The 18,994-nt window shown below is 45.8% G+C and overlaps 2 protein-coding genes and 1 long non-coding RNA gene across 4 annotated transcripts; all 3 read left to right on the top strand.

Annotated features, from left to right (window-relative positions):
- The first annotated feature begins 16 nt into the window (after positions 1-16).
- On the top strand, positions 17-9,778 carry PA2G4 (proliferation-associated 2G4). Its single transcript, XM_037030284.1, has 13 exons — positions 17-285; positions 2,664-2,792; positions 3,043-3,148; positions 3,238-3,307; positions 3,550-3,642; positions 6,759-6,822; positions 7,070-7,148; positions 7,299-7,377; positions 7,475-7,608; positions 7,905-7,999; positions 8,116-8,243; positions 8,387-8,440; positions 8,648-9,778. The coding sequence occupies exons 1-13, from the start codon at positions 198-200 to the stop codon at positions 8,711-8,713; spliced, it is 1,185 nt and encodes a 394-aa protein (XP_036886179.1). The 5' UTR covers positions 17-197; the 3' UTR covers positions 8,714-9,778.
- Positions 9,779-11,869: 2,091 nt separating this feature from the next.
- On the top strand, positions 11,870-13,058 carry LOC118975991 (uncharacterized). Its single transcript, XR_005064171.1, has 4 exons — positions 11,870-11,931; positions 12,047-12,071; positions 12,463-12,485; positions 12,725-13,058. It is a non-coding gene; the product is annotated as an uncharacterized LOC118975991 (long non-coding RNA).
- A 391-nt stretch (positions 13,059-13,449) lies between these two features.
- Positions 13,450-17,715, top strand: ZC3H10 (zinc finger CCCH-type containing 10). 2 transcript variants are annotated; one of them, XM_037030287.1, is made up of 3 exons: positions 13,450-13,530; positions 14,313-14,376; positions 15,738-17,715. In XM_037030287.1, exon 3 carries the CDS (start codon positions 15,793-15,795, stop codon positions 17,089-17,091), a length of 1,299 nt encoding a protein of 432 aa, XP_036886182.1. In that variant the 5' UTR covers positions 13,450-13,530; positions 14,313-14,376; positions 15,738-15,792; the 3' UTR covers positions 17,092-17,715. The 2 variants fall into 2 exon arrangements, with proteins under 2 accessions (XP_036886182.1, XP_036886183.1); XM_037030288.1 differs by lacking the exon at positions 13,450-13,530 and adding an exon at positions 13,952-14,105.
- Positions 17,716-18,994: the final 1,279 nt, after the last annotated feature.

Raw genomic sequence — 18,994 nt, 5'->3', positions numbered from 1 at the left:
CTCTGCGCCTCAGCCCGCGCGCTCGCAGCTTCTCGCTCTCGCCCGCCCGCTCCCTAGCTTGCTCGCGCTTTTGCTCGCGCTTTTGCTCGCGCTCTTCTCGCAAATCGAAGGAGCTCTGACCACAGCCTGTGGCTAGGAAGGGAGACCGAGGCGGCGGCTCAGAGGAACGACGCTGCAGTGGGGGTGGCGGCGGGAAGATGTCGGGTGAGGACGAGCAGCAGGAGCAAACTATCGCCGAGGACCTGGTCGTGACCAAGTATAAGATGGGGGGCGACATCGCCAACCGTGAGTGCGGCCTCAGGGGTCCGGGTTCTGGGCTGAGAGAGAGAGGCTAGGGGACAGCACTAGGCTGGCCCCGGAGCGGCTGAGCGGTGGGGTCCTGCCTAGTGAGCTACTGAGGGCTCCGCGCCGGTCCGCTGAGGGTGGCGCGGTCCGCTGGTGGTGGGCAGACTGTGTCGCGTCTGGGACCTGAGCGTCCAGGCCTGGGTTGTTGTCTGGAGGTGCATACGGACGACGGGGAAGAGCTCAGAATAGGGTACCTGGCCGGCGCAGACCTTAGGCCGTTGCTAAGGAAGCAAGGCGCATCTTCTGCTCACCCTTTCGTTTGGATCCCTGCCTCCTCTAATTTTGGCAGCGGCGAGGCCACCTCGAAAAGGAAGCACCTAGCTGTTGGCAACGGAAGAGCCCCTCTATTTTGTCGCGGCTCCCCGGCGTCAGGAGCCAAGCCGGCACATGTTGCCGGGTCCCTCTGCAGATCGCCAGCTGCCTTCCTCCTACTGTCGCTGACACCAGCTTCCCTAACACGTGCTTTGCTTAAGTCTTTCGTTCTTTACTTCAGCTCTTTCCCTTTTGGGGGACCCCTTCCTCTCCTGGGCCAGCTCACGGACCGTTGGAGGGCACTCATGGAGTTCCTGACACTTTTGGACGTATATCTGGCATTTTCTTGAAGTTGTTCATTACTGTCTTCAGTCTGTGCAGGGAGCTTTAGTTAGCCTTCAACTTTGATTGTTATCAGGCGCTTGACAACTCTAAGAGTGTTTCTGAGGTCTTCACCCCGGCTAGGCAAACTTGTGAATAATACTGGAAGGGGAAGGCTGATCTTGGGATCTCAGAAGTCATCCTTATTAGGACTACTCGGACTTTCTCAGCAGCTGCCTGCCACTGTAGGCAGTTGTCTCACTTTCTATTTTCTCTATTCCCGATTCACCTTCCCAATTTCAAACCCAGTCCAGAGGACAGCAGGTGCTTATCTTTAGGCTTTTAAGCGGTTTTGACAGTAGAGATAGGTTTTAGGGTGCCTCTGGTCCTACGTGTGAAAACCTGAGTTTTGGGCTCCAAAGAATTACCAAAACTTAGATCGAACAAATCAAACCTGAAACTCAGGATGGGACATGGAAATGCTTTATCACATAATGGACATTTAGTATAGTGCCCCTATTTTTGGTATATTTTGGTGTATAATATTAGTGATTTGAATCAGAAAAAATTTTTTCCCTCTTGCAGTTTATAACTTCTGGGGTCCTTATGACTGCAATTACAAGCTTGAAACTCTTTTGGGTCACATACCTCTTTGCAGTCTGCCAAAAGCTATAAACAGTGAGCCTACTGAAACCCAGGGACCTTATATTAAGTCCCCTTGGCTTATATACTTGTTTGTGTGGAAATAAGTCTACATAAATTGAGTTATTAACATGTAATTGGGGTGTCTGAGAAGGGAGAAGGTAGTATTTCACAGTGCAGCCGCTTTGAGTCAGCAATTCTCTGCCTACTTTCCTGTCGTTCCTGATACCTTTGATTTCTCCTAGTCTGCTTTGCGTGAGGTTCATAATTCTGTCCTACCACATTACAGGTATCATCTTTGGCAAGTTTTCCTTGCCTAGGGAGACACTGTATATACCCAGCTGCCATGTATAAGGAAGGGATGGGAATTTTGGCTTTTTTTAAATATTTTTTTTATTTCTTTTTTTTAAAGATTTTATTTATTTACGTATCTTTAGAGGGGAAGAGAGAGGGAGAGAAACATCAATGTATGGTTGCCTTTCGTGCGTCCCCTGCTGGGAGCTGGCCTGCAGGGAACTGGCCTGCAACCCAGGCATGTGCCCTGACTGGGAATTGAACCGAGATCCACTGGTTCGCAGGCCTGTGCTCAATCCACTGAGCTACACCAGCCTTGGCGGAATTTTGACTTTTTTATTTTAGGAGAGGAAGGTAGAAATTTAGAGGTTACAGGTTGATACATTCCAAAAGGTAAAATATGTTCCTTCAGCCTTAAGGTAATGTCACTAGGGAGTATTAGAAACTCTGGAACCAACTTCTAGATATTGCTTAGATTGTAGTTTATCTATCTATCTATTTATTTATTTATTTTTAATAGAATAGAAGACCTCTTTTTTAAAATAAAAAGTTTTAGTTTATTTATTTTTAGAGAGAGAGGAAGGAAGGAAGGAAGAGAGGGAGAGAAACATCAATGTGTGGTTGCCTCTCATGTGGCCCCCACTGGGGACCTGGCCCGCAATCCAGGCACGTGCCCTGACTGGGAATTGAATTAGTGACCCTTTGGTTCACAGCCCATGATCAATCCACTGAGCTACACCAGCCAGGGCTGCTTAAATTGTAATTTAGACAACACATGTGGGACTGACATGGTGGGATTCTGCCCCCAGGGGTTCTTCGATCTTTGGTGGAAGCATCCTGCTCAGGTGTGTCGGTACTGAGCCTGTGTGAGAAAGGTGATGCCACGATTATGGAAGAGACAGGAAAAATTTTCAAGAAAGAAAAAGAAATGAAGAAAGGTAAAAAAAATCAATCCCCCACTAATTTCCCAAGTTTGACCCTTATTTGATCCTGTTTGTCATAATGATGTAATTCTTACCCCACCTCCGGCTGAGATATTTGGAGTAGCAAGTGGGTTATGAGAGTTTCCCACCCAATGCAAACTGATTAAACTTAGATAAGACCCTAAAGATGGTCTTTCCACTTTCCTGAGGGGCAGCAGGGTTCAAAGAGAGCAAGGCAATAAGGCCAATGATTCTGTCTTCGCAGGTATTGCCTTTCCCACCAGCATTTCAGTAAATAACTGTGTATGTCACTTCTCCCCTTTGAAGAGCGACCAAGACTATATTCTTAAGGAAGGTGACTTGGTAAAAATGTAAGTTTAAATCATTTTAGAGCGCTTGTCTTTTTCCTAAGCATTTACATAGTCCCAGTGGTTAATGCTATATACTCTGCTCTTTTCAGTGACCTTGGGGTCCATGTGGATGGCTTCATCGCTAATGTGGCTCACACTTTTGTGGTTGGTGTAGCTCAAGTAGGTTGTCTTGCTTTGAATTTTGTGCAGCCTGTGGGGAAAGGGGAGGGTATACTACTTGTTTCTTATTCCCACCCTCTAACACTATGTAAGTTTCAAGACTATATAGAAAAATAAAAGATAAAAGGGGTATTTTCTCCCCTGCTCATTGGCTGGCCTTACATAGTGGGCACACAGATAGTAACTGAATAACCAGCTGAGACCTTTCCAGGAAGGCACTGATTATATTTCCTTATCCACAGGGCACCCAAGTAACAGGGAGGAAAGCAGATGTCATCAAGGCAGCTCACCTTTGTGCTGAAGCTGCCCTACGCCTGGTCAAACCTGGAAACCAGGTAAGCTATTTAGTTCAACTCCAAAACTTGATAGAGCCAAAGGTGCATTAGGCATCTGTAGCTATTTTATATTAACTTCCATTTTTTTCTCACAGCCTCTTATAAAATAGAGAGCATTTTATTTTATTTATTTTTTAAAGATTTTATTTATTTATTTTTAGAGAGAGGTGAAGAAAGGGAGAAAGAGAGAGAGAGAGAAACATCGATGTGCGAGAGAAATATAGATTGGTTGCCTCTTGCATGCCCCCAACTGGGGACCTGGCCCACAACCTTCAGTTGATAGGCCCGCACTCAATCCGCTGAGCCACATCAGCCAGGGCTAAAACAAATAGCATTTTAAAATTAACTACTTTGGGGGAAATAAAGGAGGGATTTAGAGGAACCTATATAAAGGATACATGGACAACAACTGAGAAGGGTGGAAATGGGAGGGAGGGGGAGGATGGGGGGTGGGACGGGATGGGAGTAATAGACAGAAAACTGTACTTGAAAAATAATTAAATAAAAAAATTGAAAAAAAAAATTAACTACTTTGCCCTGTCTGGTGTGGCTTGGTGGATTGAGCGTGGGCCTGTGAACCAAAGGACCAAGGTTGGATTCCCAGTCAGGGCACATGCCTGGGTTGCAGGCCACTCCCAGCAGGGGACACATGAGAGGCAACCATACATTGATGTTTCTTTCTCTCTCTCCTTCCCTTCCCCTCCCCTCTAAAGGTAAATAAATAAAGTCTTAAAAAAATTAGCTACTTCATAGGATAGGGATTCTGTAACAGAAGACACAGGAACTAAAGAGCTTAATAATAAATAGCAGCCTGAATGTCTACCATAAACAGTTCCGTGTTTGCTCTGTGGAACCTACAGAGATCCTTCCTTTTTCTTGTTTTTGATGTGTGTCCCTGAAAATAATTTGAGGTAGATACTTATAATAAAAGTACAGGTGCCCTGGCTGGTGTAGCTCAGTGGATTGAGCGTGGGCCTGTGAACCAAAGGACCTAGGTTCGATTCCCAGTCAGGGCACATGCCTGGGTTGCAGGCCAGTTCCCAGCAGGGGACTCACGAGAGGCAACCATACATTGATATTTCTCTCCTTCTCTCCTTCCCTTCCCCTCTAAAGATAAATAAATAAAATATTTTAAAAAATAATAAAAAATAAAAAAAATTATTTATTTTTAGAGAGAGGAAAAGGGAGGGAGAAAAACATCAGTGTATTTGCCTTTTACAAGTCCCCTACTGGGGACCTGGCCCACAACCTAGGCAAGTACCCTGACTGGGAATTGAACCAACGACCCTGTGGTTCACAGGCCTGCAGTCAATCCACTGAGTTACACCAATCAGGGCAAGTATAGTATATTTTAAAACTCAACTTTAAAAGATTATATAAAACAGTAATAGTGCTGGTAAACTGGTGACAAAGGAAGGCTAATAGTTCTGTATCTTGAAGGACAATATTGGGAATCCCAAGGATCATAAACTTCTCATGAATTAATACAATTTAGTATGTTAAACTACGAGTGGAGACATTTTTTTATTTTTATGTATTGATTTTAGAGAAAGAAACGTTTTATTGTTGTTTTATTTGCTTGTTTTTGCTGTCCCACCATTTATGCCTTCACTAGTTTATTCTAGTATGTGTCCTGACTGGGGAGAGAAGCCACACCTTTGGTGTAGCAGAACAGTGCTCTAACCAACCGAGCTGCCTCGCCAGGGGAGACGTTTTTCTAACACTTAAGTTTTCAGAGGCCTGTTTGATACCTAAAGTATTGTCTTTTGTCTTGCTCCCTTTTTGTGCTCTCTTGTTCTTCATGCTTAATCAATTTATAATTCATCCCCACTGTTACTTAATTGCATAATTTTCATTTAAACCTCTTAGTTTTCTTATAATGGTACCTACTTCATTGAGCTGTTATGAAGCTCTTTGAACAGTACCTGGCACATAGTAAACACTTATGTTAACTAGTATTATTTTACACATTTATCATTTATATTTGTATATTTAAATAATGTATATCTTCACTGGAAGGTAGTTTTGTCTGGCTCTGACATCAGACAGACTTCTGGGTTCTTGCCCTATTGCCACCTCTTACTAATTAAAAATCAGTTCAAATTTCCTCATCTGTAAAATAGGAAAAGTAAAATTGTGCCTTATTTTCACAGGGTTTTTGTGATGATTGAGATGATCCATGTAGTGATTATGACAGTACCTAGCACATATTTTAATACTGTTAGCTGGGATTAGTTATTCACTTTTCTTTTTGTCTAAGAACGGTAGCTTAGGTAAGGATCAGATCACGTTTGAAAGAGGTAAGAGGAAAATAAGAGTTTTCTGTCCCTTCTCAACAGGTTAGAATGTCATGTATAATGGAATAAACACAGAACTTCTCATCATAAAACCTGGGTTTATACCAGATTTTTTGTTGTTGTTTTTTGTAATTTTTTGATTCATTTACTAGACATCAATTTGTTCTACTTATTTATGCATTCATTGGTTGGGTTTTTTAAAATTATATATTTATTTGTAGAGAGAGGGGAAGGGAGTAAGAGAAACATCAATGTGTGGTTGCCTCTCACACACCCCCAACTAGGGACCTAGCCTGCAACCAGGCATGTGCCCTGACTGGGAGTCCAACCAGTGACCTTTTGGTTCATAGGTTGGCTCCCAACCCACTGAGCCACACCAGCCAGGGTCATTGGTTGGTTCTCATATATGCTCTGACCAGGGATTGAACCTGCAACTCTGACATACCAGGGCTAACCAACTGAGCTACTCAACCAGGACTATACCAAGTTTATTTTGTTCTCTAGTTTAATCCTGGACAAATCATTTAAGCTTTCTGAGCCTCAGTGTCCTCATCTTCTAGATTGGGCTATAGAAGTGCCCTACTCATCTTTCAGAATTGCTGTCTAATTAGACCATCTTTGTGAAAGTCCTTTGTAAAAGGATATGCAAGTGTAAGGTATGTTTAGGTTGTAGGGACTGATAGGGCTATGACATGAAAAAACAGTCCTTGTACTTTATGGGGACATTAGAACTCTTAGTTCTTTTACGCTTCTTATTCACATGGTAGAGAATTTATTAGGCCCTAATATCTCACCTTGTATTTGATCTTGTACTCGTAGAACACACAAGTGACGGAAGCCTGGAACAAAGTTGCCCACTCATTTAATTGCACGCCAATAGAAGGTGAGACCTCAGATAACAGGGTTGAGGGTCTAAGCATCTAGTGATTTAGCAGAATTCAGGCCTTTTCCTCCCTTGAGGATCCATCCTAGCTCTAGTACAGTCTGAGCCAAAGACGTCAGTGCCCTCCATTTCCATAGCCAGTCACCTTTCTCTTATTGTCCGCCCCATCAAACTACTTAGGTGGGTGGATTTGGAAACCTTTTGGGATTCTAGATAGCTGGTGCCATAGGCTCTGTCCTCTATACAGGTATGCTGTCACACCAGTTGAAGCAGCATGTCATCGATGGAGAGAAAACCATTATCCAGAATCCCACAGACCAGCAGAAGTAGGTGCCAGTCCCCCTCTTCACCTTCCACCGTACCAGACTAGTGATGAATTTTTTTTCTACTGTACTTCCAGCCTAATTTTGTTCCCTTTCTACTCCAAACCAGGAACTACTTACTGCTCCTTATGGTTCCCTTTTTCTTCCTTTTAGGAAGGACCACGAAAAAGCTGAATTTGAGGTACATGAAGTGTATGCTGTGGATGTTCTCGTCAGCTCAGGAGAGGGCAAGGTGAGGAATGTTTACCAGAGTTAGCAGAGAGGGATGACTGAGGGTGTGTTCCAAGAGCACCAGAACAAATGTGACCTAACTTAACTTACTCTTTTAGGCCAAGGATGCAGGGCAGAGAACCACCATTTATAAACGAGATCCTTCTAAACAATATGGCCTGAAAATGAAAACTTCACGTGCCTTCTTCAGTGAAGTTGAAAGACGTTTTGATGCCATGCCATTTACTTTAAGGTACACTGCACTTAACAAGGACAGGACTTGGAACTAGTGTGAGTCATAGACCACACACCCAGGAACACTGTTCCTTCCTCCACCCCTCCCTCTCTCTCCCCTCCTGCCTAGACTTGTGATTCCAGCCTGCATGCAAGGGTTCTCTTGTGCTCCTCATATCCCTCATTGAAGGGAATGTGAAAGAGCACTTCCAACCATGATTTTTGCCTGAGGGTTGGAGCTATTTAAAAACATGAGCAAAATGGTAGGTAAGACTTGATATGGAGTTAAGGATCCCTGAATTTGTCTTCTACCAGAGCATTTGAAGATGAGAAGAAGGCCCGGATGGGTGTGGTGGAGTGCGCCAAACATGAATTGCTGCAACCATTTAATGTTCTCTATGAGAAGGAGGGTAAGTTCTAAAAGAAGAGTTTGGAACTGAGTATATGATTCCTTCCTTACTCTCTATATGTTATATAAAAAGTATTACAAGGGAACATTTTATCAAAACACTTCTCTCTTCCGTAGGTGAATTTGTTGCCCAGTTTAAATTTACAGTTCTGCTCATGCCGAATGGCCCCATGCGGATAACCAGTGGTCCCTTTGATCCTGACCTTTACAAGTCTGAGATGGAGGTCCAGGATGCAGAACTAAAGGTTAGTGTGGGCTGGAAAGTGGGGAGCATGTGGAACCTGTCCTGGAAGTGAGGATTACATGTCAGCAAAGTCCTGAAAAAGAGCTACAATTTTGAACTGAGACTGTTTCCTCCAAATTTGTTTTTCTTCTTCCTATTGTCCAGGCCCTCCTCCAGAGTTCTGCAAGTCGGAAAACCCAGAAAAAGAAAAAAAAGAAGGTGTGTTACTGCTACCCCTCTTTGGCGGGATCAGCCTGATCCCTCTTCCACTTTCCTGGGTCATGGTGTGGTATAGATTTGTGTATGTCTTCGTTTCCCCCCTTCTCAGCCCTGACCAAGAGAATTAAGAGTATTTTTGTCCTTGTATTTTAACAGTACCACAAGGAAGCTTGACAGTCTTCTTCCTCTTTTTTCCATGAATTATAGGCCTCCAAGACTGCAGAGAATGCCACCAGTGGAGAAACATTAGAAGAGAATGAAGCTGGGGACTGAGGTGGGGCCCATCTCCCCAGCTTGCCGCTCCTGCCTCGTCCCCTTTCCACCACACCCCAGGCTCTGAAGTGCAGTTCGTCTTCACCCAGGACCGCCAGCAGAGTGGGGTGTCTCCCTGCCCCCCGATCCCAGTCTCCCGACCCAACCCCTTCCAACAACAACCAGCTCCAACTGACTCTGGTCTTGGGAGGCCAAGCTTCCCAGCCACTGAAGACTACTTTAACTAGAAAAGAGAAATTCAGTAATAAAATCAGGAGTCAAAATCCATCGTCTTCAAGCCCCTCTTTCTAGCCTTTTTCTACCACTTCCTGCTTGGTCAAGGTTTATGGCCCTACAACAGCATAGGGAGGAGGCTAAAGGAGCCACCACCACTAAACTTCAGCTGAAATTTTTTTATATACTCTGATGTCAGCATTTTTCCATCTGTTGGGGCTTGTTCCTCTCTTTCCCCACTCTTCCCAAGTATTTTATCTGGCCTCAAAGTAGAGAGGAACTGTTCTTCAGATTTGTTTTTATTCACATGTGGTAGATTCCTTTTTTGATCCAGGCTGTACAGTCGGGCCCCTCCCTTTTTTAGGAGCTGGAGCCTGCACTTAACAAGGGATTCTCATCTACGAAATGATCCTCGTTTGTAAATCTTTTTAGTCATTTTTGTTCTGCAGGGTTCTTTACAGCTCTCCCTCTCCTCCCCAAAGCTGTAAAGGAGGAACTCATTTCAACCAGTCCATTTCTTTGGAGTCAGTGGAGTCTTCCCTTGCTCCATCTTAAAAACCTGAGCTGGAAGCTCGACTGTGGTTTTGTTCTTTTTTGAAATATTTTGATCTCCCTCCCTTGAGAAAAAGACCAGGAACCAGAGGAGCAGACTGACTGAAGAGACAACTCCTGGCTTTCTAAAGCTGTGGACTTGAATTGGGTGAATTGCTAGGGGTTTGGAGAGAAAGGTGACGAATTTCATTCAGTACCTCTGGCATGCTGTCCCAGGGAACCAGGGCTCCTGCTAACTTATGAGGTTTTTAAAACATTGAAAATGACATGGTGTTAAAATAAATTTGGATTTGCTCATAATCCTGTGCTTTTGCTGCTCTTATTTGATGCAGGTGGGTGTTAGTTGAAGTGATCATTTGGAGCTGTGTTTCCATGAGCTGTATTCTCTAAAACAAGGAGTATTTCCCCAACCCAAAGAGAAATCCTAGATAGTAAGTTTTCAATGGGGGCTTGATTTAATTTTCTAAAGTAAAAACATCAACCTTGCTGCTGCTGACATTTTGTTCAGGACTAACATTTAATGGGTACTACGAAATATACAAGGTCTGTTCAGAAGGTACCCAGCCATGTGATACAGAAAACAAACATTTATTGAAGAAGACACAAGAAACCTACAGAGGACAATGATGCCTCTGTCCCCTTCAAAGTTGGCACCTTGGGACTTCACTCAGTTCTCCTGTTGCCATCAGTTGCCCTGTCATATTTTTTTTCTGAATCTCAGTGATGGTCTGAAATCTCTTCACTCAAAGGTGATTTTAGTTTCAGAAAAAGCCAGGAGTTTTAGTTTCAGATACAGCCTGCCATATCTGGGCTGTAGTGGGGCATTGAGTCACCTGTGGGACTTGATGTTTGAGCAAAATACCCTGCACCATAGGTGATGTATGAGCAGGCACATTGTCCTTATGAAGCTACTAATCACCTGTTGCCCTTAGCTGTGGCCTTCTGAATCATCTGGATGGTTTTGGCAAAGGAACATTCAAGCTTAACATAAAATTTAATACAGATTCATAGCTCCACCTGCTCTACCAGTTTGAATGCCAGGGCCACAAAGTGCACATGCTCACTCAAAGGTGTCTACAGTCCTTGCTGACTAGTACAGTCAAGTTGTCACTGTTCACACATGCACATCCCAGTCCACTCTCCTTGGCTGCCAGGTTCTATTGATGTCTTGCAAACCACTCTTGTTATATTAACAATGGGTGGACTTTTCCTGGATAGACCTCGTAAAACTCTATGCAAGTGTTTATCTTCACATAGGAAGCCAGGAAGGATGCCTTTAGTGTTAGGAAATTTTTCTGGGCCAGCCTAAAATAATTTATTAGATTTGAGTATCTTACATGTGAGGCATGCTGACCTAGAAATACCACAGTGAAGAAAACAGCTCTTCATAAGAGCTTATAGATTGGGCAATCAACAGGTAAAATCCTAGTTGACTTGATAATGAAATAATTCTGGTATGGCTTTCATTTTTATCTTCAAAAACTGTATTATGATGATGAAAATACTAAAACTACTTAAACACTTAGAACAAGGGTCCCAAGTTTTAAAAACCTTGTTTTAATAGAGTTAAAAGGGTGATGTGTTACTGCATAAGTTACAAAGGGAAACCACCAAAAAAGGAGGGATTACAAACAAAAAACCTTGCAGTATCAGTGAGTGAGGTGAAGTCTGGTTAAGGATTCCTTTCCATTCTTCACAACTAACTGTAACCAAGTCTTTACCTATCTGTTTACCAGGTGCTTCTGACCTGTCATACCCTATTACTGATAAGTTCTTTATCATACAAAATACCATTCTTTGGCTCTAGATACAACAGCCATCTTCCCCTCTCCATTGGTAGAGAGAATCACTGAATTACTTTCTGAACCAGATGCTTTATGGCAAGCAATCTAATTACATTCTGCCTCAGGCAAAGGGGAAGATCACAGCTGGCTAGGAAAGTTTATCTTGACAATCCAACTTTATATATCCTCCCGTGTTCTGGAACCTTAGAGCCTCTGGAGGTTCTTAAAGAGTCTCCCTGCAGCAATTTAGTGTAAAATATAAGGTAAACCAGTACACAAATTAGGAATTTTTGTACAGTACGCACCTGTTCATAATAAAATGGAGGGTGTCTCCAGGAAACTGCAACTCCCATGAAGCAATGAGAGGGAAAGCGGAAGTCGCGATCCTTTGCTCGCCTACTCCTCCAGGTGTCATATTGGAAATAGGTGCTCACTTTTAAATAACACAGTGCCCTCATAACAAAACCGGGATGGGGAATTTCGTAACTCAAATTCACAATACTCTTTTCCAACAGAAGTAAATCACTTATCAGTTATTTGAGGGACCGGAAGCCATTGTTACTCCCCTGGAGGTAGGGACAAGCTGCGGAAGTGACGATAATGAGCGCTCCCTTAAATACCCGTAGGCGGGCAATTGGCCTTCTCTCGGCCTTAACGCCATCTTCTTGGGTGAGTTATATTTGCTGTCTGCGTGTGGATTCCGTGTACAATCCATTAACATCTAGTGTCTGCACTTACCATCATCACAGCAAACTAACTGTAACCTTTTTCTTTTTACCCGTAGAAACCTCTGCGCCATGAGAGCCAAGGTAAGCAGTCTCCGACCGTAAGCTGAGCTGTAGGAATTGAGGATTGGGGGTGGAGACCCAGGCAAGGGAAGTCCGCCATGGTTTCCGAATCGCTGGGTTCTCCAGATCGTAAAAAGCTAGTGGTAGAGGAAGGGTAACGTGGAGAGAAGCAGAAAAGGTGGCTACGTAAGTGTTGTACGGAGAGAAGAGCGCACGCGGATTTTGGGGGTTACTTGCGGCGGGGGGGCGGTTTAGGACGCTTTATTGATGTGATTACTGCGACTAAGCTTTCGTGTTTGGTCGACAACCTGCCTGGTTCTAAATGCTATTTTCCACATCCCTATTTAAAGCTGTCACTAAAAGCAATGACCTTTTTTTAAATTCTTTGTCTCTGATTATGACCTGTTGCCAGTGGAGGAAGAAGCGAATGCGCAGGTATGTTGACTATTGAGGGCACCGGGGGAGGGAATTGAATGGAGTATGACTAGGACAAAACTTCGGAGTAACATTTGGTTCAGAAATCTAAAAGAATACGAGGTTTAAAATGTTTTGAGAGCTTAACTGTCAGTCCGTCTAAAATGTAGTGCTTGAACATTTCACCACCTTGTATTGTGTGCACATGAAGATGGACTACACTGGCTTGAGGGCAGGGGCTGTATTCCTTTGCTTTTCAGGCTGAAGCGCAAAAGAAGAAAGATGAGGCAGAGGTCCAAGTAAACTGCTAGTTTGTGTACCCATGGAAGCCAAAGGAGCAGAAATAAGGGAAGCCAGAGGCCAGGGACACTGGTACAAATTATTCGACTGCATGCCTGCTATCGAGAACTTGTCGATGGACGTAGAACAACATACAGTCTGATCTCCGAGACCACCTTTTGAGAGACCCACGCTGCTCTTACAACAACAGTCCCTTTTGGTCCTTTGCCCTGGACCTGTGACATTCTGGACTGGTTCTGTTAACATTTGTGGCTGAATGTGTACAATAAATCATCTCTTCTTAGTTGAAGAAAACAGTGTCTATTTTGTGGTTTTTATGGTACTGTTGGCTGGGGACTCTATCAGTACAGTGGGCCCTGTTACTACCCAATGTTGTGACTGTGAAGCTACAAAGCCTACTCCAGGGGTGTGGACCCTACCCCACATCTGCTCCCCGGCCCTCATAATGGAAGCTTGGGGAACCAGGTGGTTTGCCGGCAAGTAGGGCAAACAGTTCCGTCCCGCTCCCTCGTCTTCCCAGGTTACATTAGTTAGTCGCTTTCCGCACGTTTGGCTGTTGTGTCAGGTTGTTATGGTGACACGCAAAGCTTGCTGGGAACTTCCTGCGTCTAGTACCGCGAGTAATGACACCATAGAGTATAGTTCCGGGTCTGGTGGCTAGAACGTCATTTCTTCCGCAGGAAGCGGAAGGGCTATTGGGCAGGCGGCTCTTTGTCGAAGCTAGAGGACCGGCAGGCGGCAGCAGCAACTACGGCGGCGGCGGCAGGTGAGGGAGGCGGGAGACTTAGGTGGAGGCCGCGCCCGGAGGGGAGGAGTCGGGCCGGCCCAGCGGCCGAGCTCGGCTGGGCTACAGAAGGCCCCCCAGGACTGAGCTGGCTCTTCTTCGTGACCCATGGACGAGCCCCGTTTCTAACTGACCTCGCTTCGCGAGCAAACGCCAGCTCCGTGACGTCACAGCCCTGCTCATCCACCTCAGCTTGATGTCACCTGCAGTCCCTCTCCCCCTTTCACTTCGTGCTCCATTAGTATCCTGTTAACCTAACTCAGGGCTGAGCTCTGGTAGCACTGCACAGAAGCTGCCAAGCTAGAAAGATTTGCTGCGGGAAACTCCTAGGACTTTTTTCCCCCGTAAACTCTGGGGTGTCGCGAAGCATCATAATCACCGCCCCCAAGTCTAGTCTGCCATTCCACTGCACTGTCAGTCGCTGCCTTTGCACGGCTCCCCATTTGGAGTTCCTAACCTCAACCCGAGGCCAGTCTGTGATACCCACAATCTCTTTCATGTTGAGGGAGAGCACCCCTCACCCTTTGTTCACTCCACTGGTTATCCACCCCATCCTGGTAGGCTTTCCAAATTAGTTCTGTTTTCACTTTTCTTAACTTACAACTTCTCCCTTTGACAGGTGAAGTTTACATGACATCCTGAGGAAATCTTGTTGTGCCCAAAGCTCTTGCTATTTTGTCATACCTTTTTCGTGTAATAGTCACCCCATAGTCCTCCATTCTTATCCTTTCTCCCACCCAAGTATCTGTTTTTTTCCTGTTCAGAACCCAGCAGTGATGTGGAGGTGGAGACCCACAGGAGCCCCGGACTTCACCTGAGCTACCTCAGGTATCGAGCAATCCTGGGAGAGTTGGGTGGGGCGGAATAACCGTATCAGATTATCTGCATCTGGTGGGACTTGCAGTGTGGGGCAGGCTTGGATAGCTGGCATTTATTTTTTCACCTGGTCACTTCCCTTTTAGTAAAAATTTGTATCTTCTCTTTCATCACTTTTTCTTGAGTGTTTCTATTATTCTGGGACTACCTCCCTTTAGAGGAACAGGACTCTTCTTTTTAAAAGATTCTCTTGTAACTCTGGCCTCTGGTCAGTTCATTTTAGCGAGACCTGAAGGCAAAGGCAGTGGGTGGGTGTTTAGAGATCAAGGCCAGAGAAATTGGAAAGTTTCCCTTACACTCAAGGAGAAACGATATGAAGTTTTCCTATTTGAACAGCAGGGGGAGCCTGAATACTGCCTATGAAAAGTTTACCAGGTCAGACACTTGGTAGCTGGGACTCTAGTCTTGTAGGGGGTGGGGTGAGGGCAGGCTAGAACCAGGGCAGTTGACTGACATTCCAGAGCTCTCTTGGGAAAGATGAGACTTAAAAAGCTTTTATAGAGTCTATAAATAAAGAAGATCTTTATGGGTGAGGAATGGTGTGGTTTGATGTCAGTGGTATCTTTTCATGGAGTGTTAGGAAGGGATAGAATGGGCAAAGTAAGGTCATTTGTTCCTTTGAAATTAACTCCTTCCTCCCACCTTCATCATGGAACACATGGTTTTGTCCTTTGTCTCTAAGTGGAGGTTCCAGCTGTAGAACTTTTCCCTGAAGTGGAGGGGAAGGGGCTGACCACTGGGGTTGATTGTGGTGTTGAGCAGGGAGGGAATACTAAGAATGACAGGTTTAGGGACTACCCTCAAGCTAGTGACACAAGTCTCTTCAGTCAGGGTTTCCTGTGGTCTAGCGATATGATACTTTATAGTATCCATTATCTACAGCCCTAGTAGCTTACTGGCCGATTTTGGCCAAGATTCCGTCTCCTAGCCTATTCATACACTGCCAGTTTTAATTTCACTTCCACAACTTTAATAAGGTCAGTTCAGAAAGGAGAGTAGAATCCAGTACTACAGTATCCCTGCCCCCTCCTTGGCCTGCAGCCACTAGTTAGATGAGATGGCTTCACCCCAGCTCCCTCCCTTCTCCAATAGCCAGGCAAGTGTGAATCATTCTGACCCAGACCAGGTGCACAAGGGCCTGGGCGGGACTTCTGACAAGCCAGCCAGTCTGGGCAGAATTCTCATCTCTTAGGTTCTCCATCTCCAAAGCTGTTACCCCACTGGCCTGCCTCTTGCTGGACTGCCTATCCTAAGGTCGGGAAGAGTGTGGCCCTTGGAGGACTCTTGTTTGACACAGTTCTCCTCTTTCCTAGTGGTCACCAAGGGTGGCAAGAAAAGGAAGAAAGCCCTGAGTTGGGTGGGACCAGGATGCCTGACCGGGACAGCTATGCCAACGGCACTGGGAGCAGCGGTGGAGGCCCTGGAAACGGTGGCAGCGAGGAGGCCAGTGGGACAGGGGCAGGCAGTGGCGGGGCCAGCTCAGATGCCATCTGTAGAGACTTCCTGAGGAATGTGTGCAAGCGAGGCAAGCGTTGCCGATATCGCCATCCAGACATGAGTGAGGTATCCAACTTGGGGGTGAGCAAAAATGAGTTCATCTTCTGCCATGACTTCCAGAACAAGGAGTGTAGTCGCCCAAACTGCCGATTCATCCATGGCTCCAAGGAGGATGAGGATGGCTATAAGAAGACAGGAGAGCTTCCCCCTAGGCTGAGGCAGAAAGTTGCAGCAGGCCTGGGCCTTTCTCCGGCTGATCTACCAAATGGCAAGGAGGAGGTCCCTATCTGCCGGGACTTTCTCAAAGGCGACTGCCAGAGAGGAGCAAAGTGCAAGTTCCGTCACCTACAACGGGATTTTGAATTTGATACTCGGGGTGGAGGAGGCACTGGTGGTGGGGGCTCAACAGGCCCAGTCCCCCCAGGACGACGTCATGATCTCTATGATATCTATGACCTCCCTGACAGGGGCTTTGAGGACCATGAGCCAGGCCCCAAACGCCGGCGAGGTGGATGCTGCCCCCCAGATGGCCCCCATTTTGAATCGTATGACTATAGCCTGGCTCCACCCCGAGGGGTAGAGTGCAGACTGCTAGAGGAGGAGAATGCCATGCTCAGGAAGCGGGTAGAGGAGCTAAAGAAGCAGGTCAGCAACCTTCTGGCTACCAATGAGGTACTCCTGGAACAAAATGCTCAGTTCCGCAATCAGGCCAAGGTCATGACCCTGAGCTCCACTGCACCAGCAACTGAGCAGACTCTGGCCCCCACTGTGGGTACTGTTGCCACTTTTAACCATGGCATTGCCCAGACTCATACTACACTCAGCAGTCAGGCTCTACAGCCTCGGCCTGTGTCTCAGCAAGAACTGGTGGCCCCCGCTGGAGCTCCAGCTGCTCCCCCAACTAATGCTGCACCTCCTGCTGCTCCGCCACCCCCACCCCCACACTTGAACCCAGAGATTACACCACTATCAGCTGCTCTGGCTCAAACAATTGCCCAGGGAATGGCACCCCCACCTGTCTCCATGGCTCCTGTGGCTGTATCTGTGGCCCCCGTGGCTGTATCGATGGCCCAGCCCTTGGCAGGAATCACAATGAGCCACACCACCACTCCCATGGTGACTTACCCCATCGCTTCCCAGAGCATGCGTATTACAGCCATGCCACACTGATGGGGCTAATGGACACTCCCCTGGTATAGCCTCCCAGGGCTGGGATCCAGGGTCCTTACCCACCCACTTGCCTAGCCATCCCAGGCTCTGTCTCAAGGGCTCATTCAAGAACTAGGAAAAGAGACTACAAAGGAGTTTACTTCTGAGAAGGGGTTGGGCTGGTGGGTTTTCTCTTACCACCTTTTTATGAGGGTTCTCTTGTCCATCTTCAAGTTTCACAGAGGGGGCTTGCTTAGGAGTGCAGACCGAAGCCAGCAGAGAGGAAGGACTGACTGAGGGACTGTATGTTCCCTAATTGGAAGATGGCAACATGCCTGGTCTTGTCCTCTTTTGCACAGCACAGGTTCCAGCACTGGCTTTGGAAGAAAAAGTGCCCTGCCCAGAGGGAAAGCCAGGAAAGGTTGGGAAGTGGGTGGCCAGGTGAGAAGGCCTGGTAGGAGCCTTCAGACAATTTGGGATGTAGTTGAGTTGGGCAGTAACTGCGCTTGGGCCTGTGGGAAGGCGGGGACCATAGTACTCCGGCCCAAAGATGAGGGGAGTTTTCATTACCTTGGCTTGGCCTGGAAATTCATAGGGCAGGGCCCACCAATTTCCAAAGAAATAAACAATTATTTTTAACAAACAAAGGCAGTGAAAACTTGCTTAGATATCTTGTGTGGAAGATGGGAGTAGTAAATAAATGTCATGCCAAAATGGGATGAAGACCCTACCCTCACAGAACAGGGATAAAGTTGGGTGGAGACCACTGAAGAAGAGTAGGGACTCAGAGTAAGACCAGATGAGACTTTGGGGAAGGCACTTCATGGGGTAAAAGCATTGGAACCACCTAATCCAGTGTAAAAATAGTCCCATCTGTTCTAGTTTCTATCTGCATATACTATTCCCAGGTTGCTTTAGTAACCAGGGCTCCTAGGGTCATGTAGGGGGGCAGGTACTAAGGAGGGTGGATATGCTGGGAAATGGGAGTGGAATGTGTATTTGGCAGATCCTTATTCAAACAGCAGGGAGGGTTGCTCTCTTGAGTTGTCAGTGGCAGTTAATGTCCCTCCTACCCACCCCCGCTCAGTTATCAGTGCCTTAAACTTTCAAGGTTTGGGAGGTGCTGGCAAAAAGTTCTAGGAATGTCAGTCTCAGGGTTTGTCCCTTTCTTCCCTGTGCTTCCACTTAGGACCAGAGAAGTTTTAAATGTAATTAAGAGTTTGTCCTGGCAGGGTGGTTCAGTTGATAAGTGTTGTCCTCATACACCAAGGTTGTGGGTTCAATCCCCAGTCAGGGCACGTATACAAGAATCAACCAGTGAATGCATAAATAAGTGGAGCAACAAATGGATTTCTCTCTTTTTCTCTAAAAAATCAATAAATAAACAATAACAAAAAAAGAGTCAAGGCTGAGGGCCCCAATAGCCAAACCTTAGTTCCTCTTCAGCTCATAGCTGATACAGAGGGAAAACTCAGATGTCTGATCTAATGGAGGTAGAGACAGTGATCCTGTGTTAGTCTCCCCCAATCCTAACTCCTGATACCTCTTGTTCTCTGGTTATATCTGGGGTTGGAGTTGGTGGGCTAGGTCAAGGCCAGGCCAATAATAAAAAAAACAAAACTAAAGGCGGCCAAACACTAAAATATTGTTTGTGGATGTTAGAAGCTACACAGTGATAAAGTAAATATTGATTTTTCTGGCACAGTTTTGGATTATTAAAAGAGATGGTTTATGAGCATTTAGAGAGACGAGTGTGATCATAGATGAATTTGTCCCAGCCAAATGCTGGCACACTTAACTTTATTTTCATTTTGCTAAGTATTTCTAAAGAGAGAGATTTGGGGAACTAACACACTGCATGTTCTTTATTAATGTACTCCAGCTAGACCACCAGGAATACACCTGCAATGGAACAAATTTAATG

The sequence above is a fragment of the Sturnira hondurensis genome, unplaced genomic scaffold, assembly GCF_014824575.4.
Source record: "Sturnira hondurensis isolate 20B ecotype Veracruz unplaced genomic scaffold, ASM1482457v3 Scaffold0020601, whole genome shotgun sequence".
In the NCBI taxonomy this organism is placed as follows: domain Eukaryota; kingdom Metazoa; phylum Chordata; class Mammalia; order Chiroptera; family Phyllostomidae; genus Sturnira; species Sturnira hondurensis.
The sequence above is the reverse complement of the archived record's forward strand: the minus strand, read 5'-3'. Positions and strand labels throughout refer to the sequence as shown.

Bases quoted from the DNA above. Each gene is read 5' to 3' on its own strand.
- PA2G4 (XM_037030284.1), top strand. From the start codon at position 198: ATGTCGGGTGAGGACGAGCAGCAGGAGCAAACTATCGCCGAGGACCTG. The intron at 3,643-6,758 runs GTAAGCTATTTA...TTGTACTCGTAG, and splicing joins TGGTCAAACCTGGAAACCAG to AACACACAAGTGACGGAAGC. The intron at 7,149-7,298 runs GTAGGTGCCAGT...TCTTCCTTTTAG, and splicing joins AATCCCACAGACCAGCAGAA to GAAGGACCACGAAAAAGCTG.
- ZC3H10 (XM_037030287.1), top strand. From the start codon at position 15,793: ATGCCTGACCGGGACAGCTATGCCAACGGCACTGGGAGCAGCGGTGGA.